The sequence below is a fragment of the Malaya genurostris genome, chromosome 3, assembly GCF_030247185.1.
Source record: "Malaya genurostris strain Urasoe2022 chromosome 3, Malgen_1.1, whole genome shotgun sequence".
In the NCBI taxonomy this organism is placed as follows: Eukaryota; Metazoa; Arthropoda; class Insecta; order Diptera; family Culicidae; genus Malaya; species Malaya genurostris.
In genome coordinates this window covers 299,409,059-299,431,430 of record NC_080572.1, presented here as the reverse complement: position 1 = coordinate 299,431,430, position 22,372 = coordinate 299,409,059, and the positions used below count along the sequence as shown (strand labels likewise).

The following is a 22,372-nucleotide window of genomic DNA, read 5'->3' as shown; positions in this document are numbered from 1 at the left end:
CCTCTTCTTCTTGTACCAGTCGGATTAGATTCAAGAACTATTTTCACTGGGCTGTCGTCCGACATCCTTTTGACATGCCCAGCCCATCGTAGAGATCCGATTTTAGCTGTCCGTACGATAGGTGGTTCTCCTAGCAGCAGTTGCAATTCGTGATTCATACACCGTCTCCACGTTCCATCTTCCATCTGCACTCCGCCATAGAGGGTCCTCAGAACCTTTCTTTCGAAAACACTGAGGGCGCGTTGGTCCTCTGCCAACATATCCAGGTCTCGTGGCCATAGAGAACACCCGTCTAATGAGCGTTTTGTAGATGGTCTTTTTCATGCGTTGGCGTACTTTTCTCGATCGAAGGGTTTTTCTGAGTCCAAAGTACGCACGATTCCCTGCCAAAAAAAGTCTATGAATTTCTCTGCTGGTGTCATTATCGGCGGTCACCAGTGAGCCCAAATACACGAACTCGTCAACCACCTCGATATCGTCATCGTCTATCAATATTCGTGGTAGGAGGCGTTGTATTTCTTCTCTAGTGCCTCTTCCTCTCATGTATTTTGTTTTCGACGCATTTATGACCAGTCCGATACGCCTAGCTTCAACTTTCAGTCCGATGTAGGTTTATGTCATCTTCTCAAGGTTACGTGTCACAATATCAATATCGTCAGCGAAACCAAAAAGTTGTACGGACTTTCGAAAGATCGTGCCACTCGTGTCGATCCTCGCTCTTCGAATCACACCTTCCAGGGCAATATTGAACAAGATACAAGAAAGTCCATCACCTTGACGTAGCCCTCTCCGAGATTCGAAGAGACTCGAGAGCGTCCCAGATACTCGGACGTAGCACATCACTCTATCCATCGTTGCTTTGACCAATCGCGTCAGTTTATCCGGGAAACCGTATTCGTGCATTATCTGCCATAGCTGTTCTCGATCGATTGTGTCGTATGCCGCTTTGAAGTCAATGAATAGGTGATGCGTGGGTACGTTGTATTCACGACACTTCTGGAGTACTTGTCTTATCGCGAATATGTGATCCGCAGTGGCGCGGGCTCCAGTAAATCCCGCTTGGTACGGCCATACGAATTCCTTAGGTATTGGTGATAGACGACGGCAAAGGATTTGGGAGAGTACCTTGTAGGCGGCGTTCAGCAATGTGATTGCGCGGTAATTGCAACAGTCTAGCTTATCGCCCTTTTTGTAGACGGGACATACCACTCCATCCATCCATTCCTGCGGTAGAATCTCCTCCCCACAAATCCTAGAAATCATCCAGTGCAGCGCTGTAGCCAGTGCCTCTCCTCCATGTTTGAGCAGCTCGCCTGGGAACTGGTCATTGCCCGCGGCTTTGTTGTTCCTCAGCTTGCCAATCTCCTCACTTATCTCCGACAGATCAGGGGCTGGGAATCTGTCGTCGGCTGAGCGTGCACCCAGATTGATTCCTGTACCGTTCTCTGTATCTTGTGCTTCGTCATTCAGATGCTCGTCATAGTACTGCTTCCACCTGTCGATCACCTCACGTTCGTTCGTGAGAAGGTTACCACTGGTATCTCTGCACATTTCGGCCTTGCGGTCCTTTGCGTAGGTCTTTGCCGATTATTCCGAGTCGTATTTCTTTCTTGATCGTACGTAACATGTGTTTTCCGGGCGGCTTGTTAGGCCTGCACCAACCTCCTGTCTCGCCGGAGGGCCATCGTGTTAGCGAGTCCCACACTGACACAAGGACGCTCCTAACATGAAGAACAGACGCTGTTTCGAGCCGCCCCAACATGGGGAACAGACACTCGGGTAGGCTCGCTCTCTGTAAAGAGAAAGCAAGCCCCCCCCCCCCCTTCCCTGTCAGCATACGACCAAGGTTACACCGGGGTTGGTTACCCGATCTTTCCTATGGTTGCTCGTACCCCAGCCGGCACCGCGGGGAGGTAGGGATAGGAGTTACTGGACAAGAAGCTGTTCGGATGAAAACGAACTCAATTTGAAGCAACCTTTTCGTGCAGCTCAAAACGAAATAGTTCTTCTTATCTTCTTGCACACTTTGCTAACTTCCACGTTGGATACGAATTCTCTCCGACTAGATTAATTTTCCAATATTTTATTTCACCGACACCTTTAGCAAATTAATCATTTAAAATTCAGTGGTATAACCTTTTCACTCGCTTGCACAACTTTTTAATCCACGCTAACTTGTTTTGTTTTTATTCCTTCTTCTCCTAAATTTCATCAACGTTCCTTTCATTTCCTTTGTCAGTATTGGGGGGAATGAAACCGACATGTTTGGATTGCCCAGCGGTGATAACATGCCCCGGCCCGTAACATCCGGTGTTGTGATCTTCACTTCCGGATTTACAATCTTGTATTTCGAGCACCGCTAGATTAGCAACGGCACGCCTGTAAATTCCCCCAGCAGTTCTCACCATAGCCTGCCGGATCCTACCATCGGATCCCTTGAATACTTCAACCACAACTCCTCTAATCCAGTTTTTACGGTGATAACCATCCACGATGAAAACCAGATCACCAATTTGCATCGGTCTTTGCTCTTCGAACCATTTTGATCTTTTGTTAATTGTCGGTAAATATTCCTTATACCATCGCTCCCACATGCGATCCGCTAAGTATTGTGAGCGTTTATACACGTTCCTTAGAGCATCGGCGAAGTCCACCGATCCATCGACCAGTAAGTCTGTCGCAGTCACCGGTCCACGAATGAAGTGGTTTGGGGTTAACGACTCCTCTTCAGCTGATTCCTGCGGCACGTATGTAAGTGGACGAGTGTTTATCATGTCTTCCGCTTCGGCAAGCGTCGTCGTAAGGATCTCATCCGTCAGTGTTCTACCATCGTTCAATGCCTTCATTGCTTCTTTTACCGATCTTACCATCCTTTCCCAGATTCCGCCCATGTGGGGGGACCCTGGAGGGTTGAAATGCCAGGCCGTTGTAGAACTTGAAAATCTTTCAGCACACTTACTTTCAATCGATTTCTTAAACCTTTTCATTTCGTTGTCTGCCCCTTTAAAACATGTTGCATTATCCGAAAAGAATTCGTTTGGCATACCACGCTTGCAAGAAAATCGTCTGATTGCCATTAAACAAGATTGCGTACTAAGACTGTAAATTAACTCCAGGTGCACCGCTCGTATAGCTAAACAAGTAAATACTGCAACCCATCGTTTTTCTTTCCTTCGTCCAATAGTCACATCTACGGGTCCCAGATAATCTACCCCCACGGAACTGAATGGGCGTAACGGAGTCGATATTCTCTGTACAGGTAAAGGAGCCATTAATGGGGCGACTGGTTGACATCGTTTCACTTTGCACCAAACACATTCGCGCATCACCCGTAGTATAGCAGCTCGTAAGTTTGGAATCCAGAATTTTTGTCTTAATTCGTTAAATACGGTTTCTCTATTAGCATGTCCGTATTTCTCATGGTAAAATTGGATTAATTTCTGTGTTATCTCGTGTTTCCGAGATAGAATAATAGGAAACTTTTTATCAAAGGGAATTGTGTCAGACTTTTGCAGTCTACCGCCCACTCTAAGTACTCCTTGTTCATCCAACAAAGGAGTCAGCTTATAAATACAGCTAGATTTCGGAATTTTCTCTGATGGCCAATATGGATCAGCTACCATATTTTTCATTAGTGAACTCATTTCATCCGGAAAGCATCCGAATTGTACTTGTTTCCAAAGCACAGTTTCTGCCTTCTGAAGCTCTTCCTGCTGAAGCTGTCGTTGCAATGTCCGTAGTTTTAGTTTGATCAAAGGCGTTTGATTTTCTGTTGCCTTCAACGTGATTATCGGCAGACCACCTCTTTTACGCTGGCAGTTTTCAATAAATCGTATCACGTTAGCAGTTACTCTCAGTAATGTAATCCATCGAGAACTACGTTCAACATTTATCACATCGTGAAACAATACAGCACCTCTTATTTCTTCGTCCGTTGTATCAAACACTGCTCTCTGTGATGGCCATCTATGTTCGGGTTGACACAAAAAATTTGGTCCGTTGAACCACGCTCCATCGTTTTCCAGAGGTGGTCCTTCGCCCCATTTAGTCAACACATCCGCTATATTTAATTTCGAAGGAATCCAACGCCAATCCGTGGCCATTGTCAACTCTAGTATTTCGCCTACTCGGAAGGCTACAAATTGCTTATATTGGTGTTGATCTGCCCGGATCCAGCTGCAAACAGTTCGAGAATCTGTCCACATAATAAAACGCGATATGCGGAAGTTATGCATATCTAAGATCGTTTGCTTCATTCGAGCTCCAAGAAGCGCTGCCATTAGCTCCAGGCGAGGGATTGACTGTCGTTTTAGTGGAGCTACCTTTGAGCGAGACATTGACAGCGTGCACTGAGCCTGTCCGTCGATGACGATTCGTAAATACGCCACGCAACCGTACGCGTGTTCACTTGCATCCGTAAATATATGAACTTCTATGAAATCAACCGCAGACAGCATAGACCCTCCAAGGTAACATCGGGGAACGCGAATAATGTCCACCTTTGGCAACAATGCAATCCAACGTTTCCACATTTTCCAGCAATCATCGTTAATCTCATCATCCCAATTACAGCCAGATCTCCATAGGTGTTGAATTATGATTTTACCGTGAATAGTGAACGGTGACAGTAGTCCTAATGGGTCAAAAAAGCCCATAACGATGCTTAATACTATTCTTTTCGACGGTTTCTGGTCACCTTCAAGGTAGACTTGCAGCTCTTCACGCTGATGAGTGGAAAAACTAAACTCATCCGCTTGTGGATTCCATATAATACCCAAAATTCGCTCGTTATTTGTATGTTTATCAAGGTTAAAGTGCACTTCCTCAACTGATTGTGGTTTTCCTATACTTTGAAGAACTTCGGTTGAGTTAGAAACCCAGTTCCGGATTTCGAAACCTGCTTTCGAATGAATGTAACTCACTTCTTTTATGAGACGAACAGCTTCTTCAACAGAGTCGACACTGTCAAAATAATCGTCCACATAGTGGCGATTGATGATCGCCGATACTGCCTCGGGATACCTTCCTGAGAATTCGGTAGCGTTTAAATTCTTCACGAATTGCGCCGAACATGGCGAACTTGCTGATCCAAAAGTTGCTACATCCATAACGTAAATGCTTGGTGAATCATTAGGATGTTCCCGAAAAAGGAATCGCTGAGCTTGTTTATCTTCGTCGATAATTTTCAGCTGATGGTACATTTCACGCAAGTCACCTCCAAAGGCGATCCTACGTTCTCGAAATCCGACAATGACTTTCACTAACGGAACAAGCATGTCGGGTCCTTCAAGCAGCTGCGAGTTAAGAGAAACCCCTTGTACGGTAGCCGCTGCATCCCACACAAGCCGAACTTTTTTAGGTTTTTTAGGGTTCAGTACAACGTTCAGAGGAAGATACCAAACTTTGTCTGGACTTGTTTTAGTGAGTTCGTCAACGGTGGCTAAGTGCGCGTACCCTTTATGTTGGTATTCTTTGATCTGCTGACAAACTTTCTCATAGAGGACAGGATCCTTTTTCAATTTCGATTCAAGTTGTTTTAGCCTTCGTAATGCCATTGGAAAACTGTCCGGAAATCGAGGGTTTTCTGATCTCCAAAGCAGGCCGGTTTCAAAGCGTTCTCCGATTCTTTTAGTGGATCTTTCTAATATCTCTCGTGCTCTTCTTTCTTCTTCCGTATCGTGCGGCACCGTCACAATCGATTCTTCCATTGCGTAATGGCTTTTTAATAACTCATGAAGGTGGTCGTTGGTCACTTCGGAATGACAACTAAGATAGCTTTCTGACTTGTCTGCGTACGATAGTGTTGGTCCGTAAACAGTCCATCCAAGCTTACATTGAACTGCCACCGGCTCAACATTTGTTCCCACCCTTACATCGGTTGGAGCAAATGAATGAATATTGTTTAAACCGATAAGCATTTCGGGGCGTCCGTCATAAGAAGAGATGGACAAATTTTGAAGATGCTTATACCGTTTTGTTAATTCATGCGCGTTTATTGACTGTTGCGGTAGTTGCAGCTGTCGTACAGTTCGTACAGATTTTAGTAGTAATTTTTCCCCGGAGTCAATTGCAGAAATCCATAGATTTAATCGTCTTGAATCTTTCTCGATTCGTGTTATATCAGAGGTCCATTTGATTGTGAGTTTCTCCTGAACTCCAACAACGCCAAGTCGGTCTGCCAACTGTTTTTCTATCAAAGTGACAGAAGCCCCTTCGTCTAAAAACGCCAACAAGCTGATTGAGCGTTCCCCGCAATGCAATCTCACTGGTATCATCCTAAACATAACTGGGTTTTTTGTGCAAATATGTACGCTCGTTCCCACAATATTTTCTGTTGGATGTAATAAGGGATTATGCTTCTCCTTGCATTCACCAACGTCACATCGGATTTTGAATTTACACGGTGTTCCACCATGGTCGTTGAGGCATACAATGCACAACTTCCATCTTGTGACTACTTCCATGCGGTCAGCGTAAGTTAAAGATTTGAAATCTTGACAGTACCGTAAATGATGATCAGTACGTTGGCATACCTTACACGGTTTCTGTACTCTTCGATCACTATCGCGCTTACTCGAACTTTCCACCTCAGAATGGCTGAAGAGTATTCCCTTTTCTTTAGAATTACCTTTATTTGATTGAGCAGCATCAAATGTCTTAAACCCCAATACAAGGTCCATGTTAACGTTTGCCTCACACGCATCCGTCACAATTTCAGAAAGAAAATCGGTAAACGTTCTTAAAGTAACTTCATTTTTATTACGTTTGAAACGAACCCATTCACGTTTATCACTGTCTGGAAGTTTGTTTATTAATTCTTGGATAAGTAACGGATTCTTCAGATGTTGAATGAGTTCAGCTGCTTCTAGATGCTCACATAGCTGTTCCACAGCCGTTCCAAATGGAATAAAGCTAGCTAATTTATTTGCCTTCGGGGGTTCTAGTTTGCGTACTCTGTCCAAATAGCTATGAAGAAGCTGTTCTGGGCGGCCGTATAACTGCCGTAGCTTTGCGATAGCCTTTGGTACGGATTGTGGGAAAAGCAATTGCCCCCGTACTAGTTCTAGAGCTGGTCCCTTCAAACTTTCTTGCAATCTCACTAGATTCTCGATATTTGAAAACCCGCAGGCCTCATTGGACGCCTGAAATGAACCGTAGAAAAGTGGCCAATCCTCCGGCCTGCCAGAGAATTCGGGTAACTTTTTAGTTTAACCGTTTCTCGCTGCCAATTGGGCTTTAGTTGGACTGTTTTGCAATAGAAATAATTTTGTTTTACTCATTGCGCCTGACTGTTTACTACTACCCCCCTGGCTAGCTTCTGAATCATCTGTTGATTCACACTCGTCTAACGAACGTTCATTCACATCATCGTCATCCCGGTAGTCATCAGTGAACTTACTTTCACTCTTTTTCGTTTTCGTATTGATGTTTATTTTCTTTAGCTTAGCATCTAAACGGTTCATCGCCAGTTGATGAGCATCCTTTATCGATTTCATCCGCTCAACATGATCCCTTTTTTCCTTCAATCGAGTTTCTAGAATTGCTTTTAGATCCTCTTCTTCCTGCTCTCGTAATTCCTTCTCCATTTCCATCCTCTTTATTTCCATTTCACGCTTGAAGGCAAGATTTTTTCTTTTCAACATCAATTCAGCTTCCAGATCTTGCTCCATTTGTTTTTGGTTCTCCTCCAAAGACTTTAGTTTTTGCTCAAGGCTGGAAGCACTTTGGCGGTCAGATTTGACACTACTTTTATCCGAATCTTCTGTATTTTTCTTAGTGCGATTAGATTTGCGTGCCTCCTTATTCTTCTGGTATTCGTTAGAAGCATCTTGACAGGTGCCTCGCGGGCAGAACCATTTCTTCTCCTTCTTTACGGCGGCAGTAACCCCGACGCATCGAAAATGATGCCAACCATCGCACGTTTCACAGCATATCATCTCTTCATTAATGGTAGATATATCTCCACATGTTGCACACGGAGTTTGGGTTAAATCCAACGTAGGCTCAGTCATTGTGTTTTGACGATGAGGTTCAATCCGAAATCTTGTATTTCTTTTTGAGAAATTGTTCGGATGAAAACGAACTCAATTTGAAGCAACCTTTTCGTGCAGCTCAAAAAGAAATAGTTCTTCTTATCTTCTTGCACACTTTGCTAACTTCCACGTTGGATACGAATTCTCTCCGACTAGATTAATTTTCCAATATTTTATTTCACCGACACCTTTAGCAAATTAATCATTTAAAATTCAGTGGTATAACCTTTTCACTCGCTTGCACAACTTTTTAATCCACGCTAACTTGTTTTGTTTTTATTCCTTCTTCTCCTAAATTTCATCAACGTTCCTTTCATTTCCTTTGTCAGTATTGGGGGGAATGAAACCGACATGTTTGGATTGCCCAGCGGTGATAACAAGAAGCTAAGAACCACATTGGGGCCTGAATTGCGCATTGTCCAGTCGTTTATCAACCAAAATTTTGCACACACTTTCTACATATAAAAAACCAGACCCTAACGTTTTCCTTTAGGGAGGTTTAACAGCCACAAAATAGCGGATTTTTTCGTGAAAAATTGCAGTTTTCACTTTGAACAGCCACCAAAAATGGGGTTGTTCGAGCCATTGATGTGGAACAAGGCAACCAAAATTTCTAATGATCTACAATCAAACAGTTCAATCAATCGTCACACTTTTGAATTAGCAAATGCATGAGAGTCTGCTTAGATTGAACTTTATTAGGATCCAAAACCGAACACGCGAACCCAGAATATAGACTTTATTTGTCGTGACTTGTATTTGTTTTGTAGCCGACAAAATTAAACCAATAGCCCTAATGTATGCAATTATATGTTTGTACACGATACGGATATCGATATTTAAGCTTGCGACACGGATATCGATATTAAAGCTTCTCTTCGCCAAACTTGTGTTCAAGTTTTGTATGCAAGCAAGATCATGCATGACACAAGATCAGAGCATACCAATTAAAGCTTCAAATCGTTTTATGGCACTGTTTGTCTTGCTGTCTAGCAACAACCTACCCCTAGCATGCTACTCATTGGACTGAAACGTTAGCTATAATTTTGCTTATATTTATAGATTCGTATGCTTCCAGCAGCTGCGCTTTAGCATCGATTGACCAATCAGAGCAATGCTTTCACTTTGATATATCGCTTACTCCTTCAAAACCGTCGACTATGGCAGGGAAATCCAGTATGCCGGAGATTTTTTGCAGACGAAATAGGACACTGCTAGCTATTAATCAATATTTCAATGATACACAATTAAAAATACATAGCTATGAACATTCAAATCAATACGTAGAAATATTTCCAATCAAATGATGACATTATATTAATAATTAATATAAAATTGACTTAGCTGTAATTGTTCAAAACCTGAACACATTTCTACGTGTATTTATCTTGAGTTTCTAGTTTGCACGCCTATATAGAAAACAAAAATGTGTTCCACATTAAAATTTAAAAAATCAAACAGACACGTTGGGGTCTAGAAAAACTGCTACTCTAACTATTTCCCCCCTCCTGTCATTACCAGTTCCAAACGAGCAAACGACCTGTCAAATCAATGTGAACAGATTTTTGGAAAAATGGCCTGGCAATGCTGGTCGTCACTCTGGTTTAAGGCACTGCAGGCTTTTGGAAATCGAGTTTTTCGCAGACTCGTCAAATTTATAGACTTTTGAAATTGACGCGACTTTTTTTTGCGTCAAGTCAGTTAAGCGTATCATACTTTATAGTGAAATTTCTGCCAGTAAGACATACTTGCTAACTGCTGATTTTTTTTTCGGATATACAGACTTTTGCAACCCTGTCTGAAGATATTTCAAAATTTTACCGGGTATCTCTGTAAAAGTAATGAAACGAAATTATTATTTCAAATCATAATATAATCTGTTACTAAAATGAATAAATAACCACTTTGTTTATTCATTTTAGTAACAGATTATATTATGATTTGAAATACTTCAACCACAAAAAAGGAAATTTTGGAAAAAAAACTGAAAACGTCATTCAGTGATCGAGACTAAGTCTTGTGAAACTCGGACGCGTTTTTGTTCGTGTTTACGACGAATGGATTTAGATAAACAAAATTTGAATACGTCAATGACTTCCAGTTAGAGGATGTTTTTATAAACTTCAGGATATAGGAATTTTTGGAAACGGTACAATCAATTATTATGAGAGTCTACACTGACGTCTCTTTTCACGTACCGCTTTGAAAAACCGCGTGAAAAACTACAATTTTTTTTTGTTGATGCCGAATATCTCAAAAATGTATGAAACGTCCAGATCTGATGTGATGTCAAAAAAAATTTCTCTTGACTTTTTTTTTAGATATTCGAAATCGAAATTTTTTTGATGCCAAATGTCTTAGAAATTAATGAAACGTTGAGATATGGTGTACCAACAAAAAAAAATTTTTTTTTTCGAAAAAGAAACGACTTTGGGACTTAAAAAATTTGAGACCGCGTAACATCGGAATACCGCAAAATTGAAGATATTTTTTTTTTAATGCCGAATGTTTTAGAAATTCATGAAACGTCGAGATCTGGTGTAATCTCTCATCTCTCATTGTTACATTCATCGTTTTGGACATTTCATACAGAATTGTTCCATTTCTAATGTTATTGTGCTCAGTCGTATCGCTTGATTGCAATGATACCGGTGAAAAGGGTTGTCGTTTATGATTCAAAAATTGATTTTCCAAGCAATGAATCAATTAAGAGAGGTCTCACGTTTTTTTAAAAATCTATATTTCCCCCAAATGATACATGATCTAAATTTTTCCGTACCTAATACATTCAACAACAGTTCACCGTACGGATATAAGTATACTAAATGCAGAACATTCTATGCCTATATTTATGTGTTTATAAACCATTAGTTTAGCGATTTCATCATTTACGCATATGCCGTTTACTTACAGGTTTTCATGCTTACTTATTACGATTCCACACCTTGTCCGTTAAAGTATTTTTTTTTTGCTATGTTGGCAAATTTTGCCTCGCTCCAGTGCTGCTTGTTCGTCTTTATCAACAGAAGTTCAGTACGTTTTCTTCACTCAAGAACTTTTTTCTCTTCTGCTTGACGTCTGCGTTGTTCTACCTTCCGGCGTTTAGCTGACAAGAATATTATCCAACAGAAACCGATGAAATTTGCAACTAGAACTCGAAGCTATCAAATAAAAAGAAAAGGATTTACATTTAGAATCGTGCAAATGAAATCTATTTCTTTTACCATTGGTGGCACAAATCTAAAGTTGATCAAGACCGGTAGCGTAAGGTACTTCCAGTTATTCAGCACTATAATCCTGTACAAATCGTTCAAATTCTTAACACCTTCCTCGTGGGTCTTTCCTTCGAACCGTGTGATGAAATACAACGAGAGGGCACTTAGTGCTGGTGCGAAAAATGCTCGTTCACCCAGCAGCATCAACATCTGCTTGAAACGGCGATCTTCGGTGATCCGATCCAGCCATAGATAGAAAAAATGAGACAAAGGTCCGCTGAATATCAGCCCAAACAATCCATAGGCCACTAAACTGTCGGTGTTGATTTTCTTCGTGCCGGCAATTTTCTGTGAGCACAAGTTGGCCGAAGTTGCAATGACACAGCTGAAAGTATGATCATCATTATTGTTCACTTGATGGATGCAGTTGATTACATTATCAGCCGAAAATAACACTCCCAGTGCATGATAAGATACTACCGAGTCTGATAAATTTAGTACGAAATCTGCATGAACAAATAACTTCAGCGATCTGAATAATTTTATTCAATTGTAGAAATATTCAAAAATATATATATATGTCTACCGAATGAAGGAAGCAACATACTCAAAGCGATCGACAACTGGAAAAATGCCATAATCGTGATGAAATAAACTTACCTAGTAATTGCCTTGGTTCTCACAGGGTGATTAAATAGTTGTTCAAAGTACGATCCCAGTAACCCATAAATAGGTTTCGACAACATCGACATCTTAACTACGTATTGACTGTTGAAAATAAGTAAACTATGATCAGTTTTGCGAGCAACGGCGACGAATTGATACCGTCCTAGAGAAATGAAGGGAAAGGATTAGGAATCAACACGGGCTATTGCCGCTCCGCTACCGAACTGTTCAGATAAACTACGCAACAAAAGCTTGAATGAATTACTTATTAAAAGTGCCGGATTTGTGTTGCTTATCTTCGCCTTCAACTAGTGACCTATGCTCTCCGGTTTTTGTAGATGTTCAATTCCAGTGGAATAGTGGTAGAGTAACGTGTGATAGTATAAGCCATAAAAATTGATAAAGAGCAATAGGATAGGTGATAACAGTATGAACATATTTTGCTCTCTGTGCACCGTGTGTATTCAATGAATACTAAGATCTATTATTTTCGACGACTCATTTGCATCGAATGAAAAATTCATATGTAAAGGAGAGAAACACGGAGAGGGATTGTGAGTCAAACTTACTTCTAGTGATTTAATATATGAAACAATATTTACCGTTAAAACTCGTTCACTCTACGGTGTGTAATTTATTGTAGTTCTATCCACTGTAGCCTGCCTGTACACTAGGAAGGAATGTTTAGTTTAAAATGACATCCGATCCAATTGAAAACGATAGCTCGCTCGTTCTCGCCCGGTAGCACGAACTATATGTCAAAATCATGAACGAACCTCACTGATACAAAACGGCTCCATTTTATTTAGAACAAAACTTGGATACTTCAGCACATTCAACATACTTTTAATTTTAATAAGTGTTCCCTTTTCATTTACTATAGGGGTCTTCGTGGATCGACAACAAACCGGTTAATATAATAATATAAATTTGCTCAGGCCATTCAAGTCGTTTACCGGAGTGTTTAATCGATGTATTTTTTGTACAATTTTACACACAAAATGGCTCTTCTATCTTTATTTATTTATTTATTCATTTATTATTGTAAAATCAACAGACACATTGTAGTCCTAATGATAATTTCTAATACTAAGTAACAAATTGGCTTAAATTGTTCTGCGTGGAAGGTTGAAGTCAAATCCTCACGAAGCAAAGCAGGGAAGTCAATTCTAGCATTCAAAATATCCGCTATCATCAAAGCACGTGACAGCTCTCGTCGTACTTGTAGTGTGTCAAATCCAATCAGCAATCTGCGACTTTCATAGCTCGGCAGTTGATGTGGATTATTCCAAGGTAATCGTCGAAGATCAAAACGTACGAATCTACGTTGTATGGATTCTATTCTATGAGCTCCATTAAGGTAAAGAGTGTTCCACACTACTGAGCAATATTCTAAAGTAGAACGAACGAGTGTACAGTATAGTGCTGCGAATGGTATGATAGATCTTGAGGTCATCAGCGAAAGAAACTCGTGGTCCATCCAGACAAAGATTTACATCACTGAAGTACAGTAAGAAAATCAAAGGGCCAAGATGACTCCCCTGTGACATTCCAGACGTTGCGACAAATACTTCGGAAACACAATCATTAATTTTGATAGTAAGACGTCGATTGCTGAGATATGATTGTATCCATTGAATGACGTCTTTGTATAATTTTTGTATTTCTAGAGGAGTAGAACACTTTAAATATTGCGCAATATGTGTTGAAATATTCCGTATTTGTATTTAATATACCAAAGATGGAATTATGTGAGATTAATTCGGATTAGTTGAATTTATTATATTTGTTATTGGCAAAGCTCCTATTAAGAGATGCGAACTGGTTGGCGAACTTCTTTCCTAGAAGTTATTTCCTTGATAAATTATCAGCACCACCTGGAGCTACCACGTTTATTGCTGAAAGACTTCTTCTAAATCGTATTTATCGGCGGAAACAATCTACACAATATGGATGACACAGCTTGTAGATCGCACATTTTATATAGTTTAGAAGATTTATGCAATATTTTTTCTTTAAAACTTGAGTGAAATCAAAAACTATTTGGGTATATACTGCCATAACCTTTTCAATTAGTAAACAGTTATGTCAAGTTCATATAGATTTAAATGTGGCAACCCTGCACGCTATACAAAATTGAACATAGCACGTACCGATGCGTGCCGGTTTTGTATCATTTTGTATGACAGTTTTGATATTCATCGCCTTATAATTTCGGAACCGGAAGTCGGATCTGGATGAAATTGCACAGTACAGTATAATATCGATTTCACAAAAATTCATTACAGATTTCACAAAAATAGGAAAAAATATAAACCTGGTAGCAGTGACGAGAAAAAAGCTTCAAAATCGAAAAACAAATCACCATATGATCTAAAGTCGTCGCATTCTAAAACTTTTCAGACTGAAAGTTGAATGACCTGAATTAAACTTATCCATTATGCGCTGAAATTCCTTGTCAACTTACGAAGTCAACAGTTTGAAACTTGAGAAGTTTATGGGCTGGTCGGAATTGTGTCTTTTAAATTCCGATTGTTGATGACAATTACAAACATTTTATTTAGCACTGTTGTGTATCTTATCAACTATTAAATTTATCATTCTAATATCATACTAACTATTATAGATCGCCCATATAAAAACTTCCAGCTGCTGAATTTACTCTTAGAGCAGATTCAGCAGCTGAAAGTTTTATATGAACGATTTATAATAGAACTACAACTGGAACAAACGTATCTTCAAGCAACCCGTTTTAGTTTTATTTATTCGAACAGTTCTGCCGTTCATTTTTTTAACACGAGTAAAACGCTGCTGGGGCTGCCAGTTTTTCTTATTATGATTTCCAGATTTAAATTTTAAAACTGATATAAATTATGCATCTAGAACTGGAACACTCCTGACCAGCCCGGTGGCAAGGATAGGGCGCCCCAGCAAGTGCTAACGTAGCCAACATCTGAGGCATTTGGTGGGCAATCAGAGCGCTCAGAGTTTGGTAAACAAACGTTCGAGCATTTCTAATCGAGTAAAATCTTAATTTCCTTATCGTAGTGATGATATTTTGATCGATAATTTGCGGGGAAGTGCGGCAAAGGGTACTGAATAAATAAGTAGTTTGTAATATCTAATTTTTCGTTAGCCATTCTTCTTCATTGTTTTGGTTTTTGCAGAATGATGCTGGCCACAGTTTCATGACGCCATAACAGGAGGCTGCTCCTGACCCTTAATCAGAGTGTATCACAGTGTATCAGGTGAATATTTTCCACCCTACTTTTCAAATAGGTTTTAATGGACTGGCATTTAAATGCTGTTTAATGCATATTCCAGTGAAAGTTACGTGTTTCATAGGTAAAAGGTAATGTACTGTTCATATCACATTTACCTATCAAATTTAGATACGAGAGAATTATTATTTTATATATTTTATATACCATGAAAAATAAACATTTATTTCAGAAAATTAGCATAAAATTTCAATGTCTGAAAATAAAAAGCAACTAATACGTCGTGGGATCTCGAATTAACAAGCATCCAGAAATCGATTTTGTTGTCACTGCCATCCAACCGAAGCCAAAGTCGAGATCCGAGAACTCCCACAACACTACCGATGCAGGTTTAGGTCGCATTACATGGATCCAGTGTCTCTAGCTCTCATACCGATGTTAAACTCATTTTTCGGTGGACCAACGGCCTGTTTGAAGCATTCGACTGAAGCAGGCAGTCCGTCCAGTCGAACACGTGGAAACTTTCGAACTGGAATGGTCCGGTCGATGTAATAAAAAATTGTAATTAAATAAAATTTCTCGCAAATATTTACACTACTTACACTTTGAGGGCCACTGTTCAAATTTCAATTGCCATTTTAAAAATCGAGTTTTTCACCCTCGAAATTTACGTAGATTGTTTGACGTTTGGTCAATTCACGTAAACCTTATGTGATGACTGTATTCATTTTAGGGGATGTTCGCATAACATTCATTTTCGTCACGTAAAACAATCAATTTGATATTCGAACCATTTTACGTAGTTTCGATCGTCCCACGACAAAAGGGCCTAACTGCAAATGACAGTTTCACTTTGTTTACTTTTTCTTTCACGATTGACCGAACAGATTTTATATTTGACGTTTTACTCCCTGCAAAACTTTCAAGGTTAAACTATATAATATTTCGATTTATATTGGAAACTTTATAGAATTTGCAATAATGGCTCCGTAATAATCAAAAGAGAAAGTAAACAAATAGAGGCTCTCATTCGCAGTTAGGCCTTTTTGTCGTGGGACAATCGATTTTTCAAATGAATCGAACGTGAATTTTTATTTGAGTGCAGTTTTGATTATCTACTAGTATTTGTAACAATTTCGTGACATTACTGAAGAAATAGTAAAGAAATTTCAGTGTGGAGGAATGAATAGTAATTCATAATCTTTAAACATGATCATTTCGTTTAGAAAGTTTTTTTAGTGAATACAGATAATAAGAGATTTCTTGTTTAGGATAATACCGATTTTTTATGAGAATATCTGGCATCTCTGCTAGGAAGCCAGGCCCACAAATTTGCCGGCAAATTTCTAATTAACATATTTTTACCGATTTCGAGAGTTTTGGAAACTTTGCGAGATACGAAAATTTGTTAAAATTATTTCACCTGAAATTCTGCTGTCCTGGTATTTGCATTTGGTTGGACATTTCAAAGCCTTTTCGGTAGAGTGACTATAATCAGAGTGGCGACAGCTGTTCGTTTGGAATGACAGCTCCCAGTTCCAAACGAGCAAACGACCTGTCAATTCAATGTAAAGCTAATTGAGGTTTCTATGCCCGGTGAAAAATGAACGGTGGCCCTACTGAAAAATGGGTGGCCAACACGTTTCCTGATGAAAACAAAACAATATGTAAAAGCGATTCACACGTAGCATCAAGCGGCTATCACCTGAATGGAACGATTACGGAATAACAACATTAATTGTAAGCAATTCATATGAAAGGACACTACGTCAAGTTCACGGAACTTTTTAACGTCGGATACGTGAGCAATATTCGGCAAAATAAAATTAATAAACCAATATGGACGTCGACCGAAGTTGATTGATCGTCTGAACTCTGTTTAATGCATTCGTTTCCTGATGAAAACAAACCAATCTCATTTGCATTTGTGGTTGTAAGTGAGCTGTCAGAGCGCCTAATGGAATGTTTTGAATTGTTGCCAAAATTACGGATGAGATGTCGTCACTCTGGTTATAGGCACTCTACTTTTCGGAAACATGTTACAATTTAAACTGGCATCCGTGTTACCACGTCAAACATTGTTTGACATATGCTGTCAGGATTTTTCCCTTCATATTTTCTTGTATGCTAATTATTATTAAATGGAGTGGTAAAATTTCGCAAAAAATTGTGCAAGTATTCGTATTGTAAAAAACGGAAGTGGACATTTTAAGAAAAGTTATCGGTGTTTTAGGTCTCGATTATTCCGACTTAGTTTTGGCATATAAGCAATCTATCTCTGAAACACTTGTTATATTTTCCTGCTTGCTTCGAAAACCAAAACGCAAAATATTTTGATTATTCTCGCAAAACAAATTGTCAAACTCAAGTGAAGTTTTTTCATAGCGTAGGAAGCAGAAATCTAGAGTTTTATCGTCTTGTGGCATTACAGTTATCTACGTTTCATGAGCTCGAATCCAAGCAGCAGTCAAAAGTAGGTAAATGTTTATGTTTAATGTTTGTATTTCTAAGGGATTCAAAACAATCATAGTTCGAAAACATGCACCTGCAGTAAAGGTTGTTTGTATGGTGCAATTGTGATTTTAGTGTTTTTTTGTGCGTACTAGCTTTTGAAACTAGTTTCTCTTTCCACCTTATCTGTTCATCCCACCTGTCCCATTTGCATTGTATAGAAGTGGTTTTGTTGAAAAATGCCTGGCAGGCTGTTGACCTTCAGTACAGGTTTTGATTCTGTGGATTATAAATGCTCTTGTTTGTGATGAAATCCGATGCAGCTTTTGATGCAAGTTGAAGGTCGATTTCTACCAGGTTTGTCCATTTGAGAGCCGTTAGTAATATTCAAGTTGATTAAATCTTGCCAGGTCAGGCGATCGATTTACGTCACGCCTGCGTAGGGTCCGGTAGGGCAAGATGGGCAATCTAATGAAAGATGTTAGTAAACGTTAGCGTGTGCATATTTGTACCAATGCTATCATCTTCCAATGATTAATCTACATCGCTCGTAAATTGTCAATGAAAATACATCCAGTGCATTTAAAAAGGATATCCAATTTACCCCTCGTTCCTCGTTGTAGAATATACTAGGCCATGGCGAAGACGGTACGCGCGTGAAGGCAAAATATATGACGTGGTAAAAATTCAGTTCCTTTATCTGGTTGTTTCGAGGTATTAGTCGTGTGATAAGGTAACATGCACAGTAATATTGTCGTACGTTGGAAAAAAAGAAACGAAGCACGCAAACAAAGCTAGCAGTATTTGATTTGTGATAGAACTGTAGTAGTCATCAGGGTAAATTTGATTAACTAAATCTTTCTGCATCATCGATTCGTTGAAGGTTTGTTACAAATCATGCTTGTTTAGTAAACTAGTTTTGCTACTTTCGAAAAGGGTAGCCAAAGTCATACGATGTGAGCGAGTGTTTGTGTTTGAAAAAAAAACCGGTGTGTATTAACCAAATGTCAGGAGAGCAGGCGCGAATGAAAGTGATCTACTGATATACGGGAAAGTGAGTCAAGTGGTTGTTTTCTAATTGATTACTGAAATAACGAAATCAATTTGAGTCATGCTAATGAGAATCGATTTTTTGGTTTGTTTTGGTTTAGATACCATCAAGTTCCTGTTTTCCAATTGTTCATGGTTTCAGACTTGTGACACCGTTTAGAAACTTTTTTCTATTGCTGGCCATTATTATCCTTCATATCCACTGTTTGACCTGTTTTAAGGCGTAGACAAAATAGGTTTGTTTTTACCAAATTAAAGCCATCTCACCGGTATGATAGCCACCGTTGTTGGTCTACTTAACGGGAGGAGGCTGACTCATTAGTTTCTTTTATAGGAATCGCGAAGTTGGTGTTTTAGACGGATGTAGAAGTTGGGATTTACCGTGACGTTTCTGCTTATTAACCTCTGAACAGGCTGTCGTGGGTGTGCAATATATTTTCTGAGTAACAATTTAGACTAAAATTAAGATTTCAATTTAGACATGTCAGTATAGTTCTAATTTCCTAAAATCAACTGATAAACATTCAAATGTTCTCTACCCGCCAGTTAATCAGAATCAACTATGGCATCAACCGTTGAACACAATTCGTCCCATCCGTTACCGACGGCACCCACCATGGAGGATCTGAACTCAGCATCGACCTCAGCAGGCCTCGACAGTGCATTCTCCTCATCCTCTGATGGTAGCAATTCAAAAACGGAGCAGGCGACGATGGGAGTGGATAGCAGTGACAGTGGCAGTAGCACCAATAAAACTGGCAAATCAAAGGTCAATCTTGGAAATGAAGACGAAGAAAAGAAGGACGATTCCGTGTTTGAGTGCAACATCTGCTTGGACACGGCCAAGGATGCGGTGGTGAGCATGTGTGGCCATCTGTTTTGCTGGCCATGCATACACCAGTGGATGAATGGTTACCGCAATACGTGCCCCGTTTGTAAATCGTCGATTAGCAAGGAAAAAGTTATTCCCCTTTATGGACGAGGAGGAAGCAAGGAGGACCCCAGGTAAACAGTTGACCACGCGAAAAGCCGGGTACATTTAGTAATTGTTTTATTTGTAGAAAAACTGTCCCACCTCGGCCGGCAGGTCAACGTACGGAACCCGAACAACCGCAAGGGTTTCAGGGCTTCACCGGTGATGGCGGTTTCCATATGTCATTCGGAATAGGAGCATTTCCATTCGGGTTCTTCACATCGACACTGAACTTCGGAGATTTCCGTGGCAATCCACCGCACGAGAATACACGCGATTACGACGAGGATCAGTTCTTGTCGCAAATTTTTCTTTACGTTGCTCTTATATTTATGGCATGGTTAATATTGGCTTAAACTAGGGATACACTTTGTCGCTTGAAAGGATGTGTTGTGATAATGAAACAAGGAAATATATTTTACGAAGCAATGGAAGCAAAAAGTTTTAATATGAAATAAACCTCATGTGTCTGTCGGAATAAATATTAAACAAAAACTATTTATGCACTCGGGTATTAGAAGCTTTTGTGGAACTTGTGTTTACAATAATGTAACTGACATTGAAAAGGCATGTTTGGTGTTGTTTATCAGTTGTATATAGTTTATATACCGCCTGTACATTTTCGTAAGACATCTATCTACTATCATAAAATTAGTAGTAGCAACTATGCGATTGTGGACTAAGCCTACTTTTTTGAATTATTTTAATTACAACAGAACATGCTGTATAAAGCAGATTTAACATTAAGAATCTTACGCAACCGTTGTGATTTGTATTGAAAACCGAACCGAATAGATGATGTTCATTGCTGTAATCAGTTCAATATTTCGACGATTTCCGTTACGTCGCGAAGAAATAAAATTGCAATCAATAGTATATCCTAGGCTATCTAACTCTCATGTCCGAACAATCCTGCCATAAATCACTCTCCACGATTACACGTGATTTCTTTGCTGATGTGATATGAGACAGATATGCGAACGAACATACACTGGCTGTCGAACCAGGAAGCAACTGTCATTGACACACGAAATATCAACGAACGATCAAACATGGCCATCTAGGATGCAGTATGACAGCAATTGCACGAGGCTGTAAATATCATAGTCTCAGCAATGTTGGAAAGGTTATAATATTCAAACTTCAGACTAAAAATCGAAACCATAGACAAAACTTGTTCGTATAAACAAAATCTGATTAAAAACATCATAATTTGGTAAATACGCAATACGAATGAATGCAAGAAAAGAACTTCAGTGTACATTGATTTCGTAGAGCTGTGGACCAACATCAATCGAAATTGACTTCAAGCGGTTCCATGTTCGACCTTCGATTGATACATGTAACATGAAATTGAAGTTTCATCTTATTTAGGGCACGGGCAGAGATGGCATTTCACTAGAGTGATACACCAGGGCGTAGGTTTCAATTATACACTGCGGATACATTTGCTCCGCTTCACATAAAGCGGAAAGCGCACTTCTTCTCAGTGTCCAGACAGACAGACTTTGAGTGCGTGCTTGTGTTGAAAGAAGCTGGTGCGAGATAATAACATTCTCTTCGCACGAATCGCTCTCACGTGCTTTCGCCTAAATACACCCAAGTGATCACTGGCGCGTGATGGTGAGCGAACACTTCTGTGAACTTCAAGTAATAGAGAGTAGATCTGGCCTTGCTATGAAAAATGTGCAATGAAAACCGAAAATTTAACGATAAATTGTTTTATTTTGCTGATTTTGCGTGCCCACGCTTCTTCTACGCAAACCATACACCAGAGTGCTCACCGGCGTGTACACCTCTGTGAAAGTATCTGCATCCACCTCAGAGAATTTATTAGCTAATGCTCTAGCACTTTGGTGCGATTCAGTGGAGGAGGTAAAAGGAAATAAACAAACGCACTCATGATGCGTGCACACTTTATACAACAGTGGTGTACATATGTGAAAGAGAACAGCTCGCGTTGAAGTTGTCAGTGCGAGGGGAGAAATGTTTCTTGCTCTTCGTCACACAGAGGAGATGGACATCTCTGCCTACGGGCTCCCTTGAGTAATAAATTTCAATTGATTTTATAGAAAAAAAAAACTTCAAACGTGTTTTTCCCGAAAGCAGGTTTTGAAAGTCCGTGTCCATCGTCATTCAAAAACTACTGCCCATTTTTGTTTACCCTTGTCTCGCCAAAGAACACTTGCCAGCGGGCAAGCTTCTTGGGATAAAGATGATCTGGGTCGGTGGATGCACTCAAAAATCGAAAATATCGACAAAGGCATGGTTCAGGGGACTGGATGTGAGTAGGGATTTCATTCGTGTGATGTCCAGACTCATGTCCAATCACTACACGTTAGATGCACATCTCCTTCGAATTGGGCTCTCCGAGACTAATCATTGTGCTTGCGGAGAAGGTTATCGGGATATTGATCATGTCGTTTGGACATGCGTGGAGTATCGTGATGTCAGATCTCAACTAATAAATTCTTTGCGTACCCAAGGTAAACTATCCAATGTCCCAGTTCGAGACATTCTTGCTTGTCGTGACCTTCCATACATGAAACTTATTTATCATTTCATAAAGAAAATTGGAGTTTCAATTTAATAAAGGCCCCTTTCAAGACTTAGTTCTGATTCCAGCTGCGTCCATGAGTTCAACCAATAGCTAAATTAGAATAAAAATTATATAATGATACAAACAAACTCGAAACAGTTTATGAAATTATCAACAAAATGTCTGAATACTGCCCATTTTTTTCAAATTTTGCCCACACTACA

The 22,372-nt window shown here is 39.8% G+C and overlaps 2 protein-coding genes and 1 long non-coding RNA gene across 11 annotated transcripts; 1 reads left to right on the top strand and 2 right to left on the bottom strand.

Moving 5' to 3' along the window:
- Positions 1 to 10,756: 10,756 nt before the first annotated feature.
- LOC131438261 (PXMP2/4 family protein 3) lies at positions 10,757 to 12,675 on the bottom strand. Of its 3 annotated transcripts, XM_058608140.1 has the most exons (5): positions 12,517 to 12,668; positions 12,180 to 12,230; positions 11,909 to 12,077; positions 11,258 to 11,633; positions 10,757 to 11,194 (listed from the first exon to the last, which is right to left on the bottom strand). In XM_058608140.1, exons 3-5 carry the CDS (start codon positions 11,998 to 12,000, stop codon positions 11,078 to 11,080), a joined length of 585 nt encoding a protein of 194 aa, XP_058464123.1. In that variant the 5' UTR covers positions 12,001 to 12,077; positions 12,180 to 12,230; positions 12,517 to 12,668; the 3' UTR covers positions 10,757 to 11,077. The 3 variants fall into 3 exon arrangements, with proteins under 3 accessions (XP_058464123.1, XP_058464121.1, XP_058464122.1); XM_058608138.1 differs by lacking the exon at positions 12,180 to 12,230 and having other exon boundaries at positions 11,909 to 12,016; positions 12,517 to 12,675; XM_058608139.1 differs by lacking the exon at positions 12,180 to 12,230 and having other exon boundaries at positions 12,517 to 12,667.
- Positions 12,676 to 17,236: 4,561 nt separating this feature from the next.
- On the top strand, positions 17,237 to 20,485 carry LOC131436685 (E3 ubiquitin-protein ligase RNF185-like). Of its 7 annotated transcripts, XM_058605553.1 has the most exons (4): positions 18,517 to 18,640; positions 18,738 to 18,872; positions 19,183 to 19,641; positions 19,698 to 20,485. In XM_058605553.1, exons 3-4 carry the CDS (start codon positions 19,199 to 19,201, stop codon positions 19,963 to 19,965), a joined length of 711 nt encoding a protein of 236 aa, XP_058461536.1. In that variant the 5' UTR covers positions 18,517 to 18,640; positions 18,738 to 18,872; positions 19,183 to 19,198; the 3' UTR covers positions 19,966 to 20,485. The 7 variants fall into 7 exon arrangements, with proteins under 7 accessions (XP_058461531.1, XP_058461530.1, XP_058461533.1 ...); XM_058605548.1 differs by lacking the exons at positions 18,517 to 18,640; positions 18,738 to 18,872 and adding an exon at positions 17,237 to 17,612; XM_058605547.1 differs by lacking the exons at positions 18,517 to 18,640; positions 18,738 to 18,872 and adding an exon at positions 17,239 to 17,608.
- LOC131436687 (uncharacterized) lies at positions 17,620 to 18,319 on the bottom strand. Its single transcript, XR_009230658.1, has 2 exons — positions 18,191 to 18,319; positions 17,620 to 18,054 (listed from the first exon to the last, which is right to left on the bottom strand). It is a non-coding gene; the product is annotated as an uncharacterized LOC131436687 (long non-coding RNA).
- Positions 20,486 to 22,372: the final 1,887 nt, after the last annotated feature.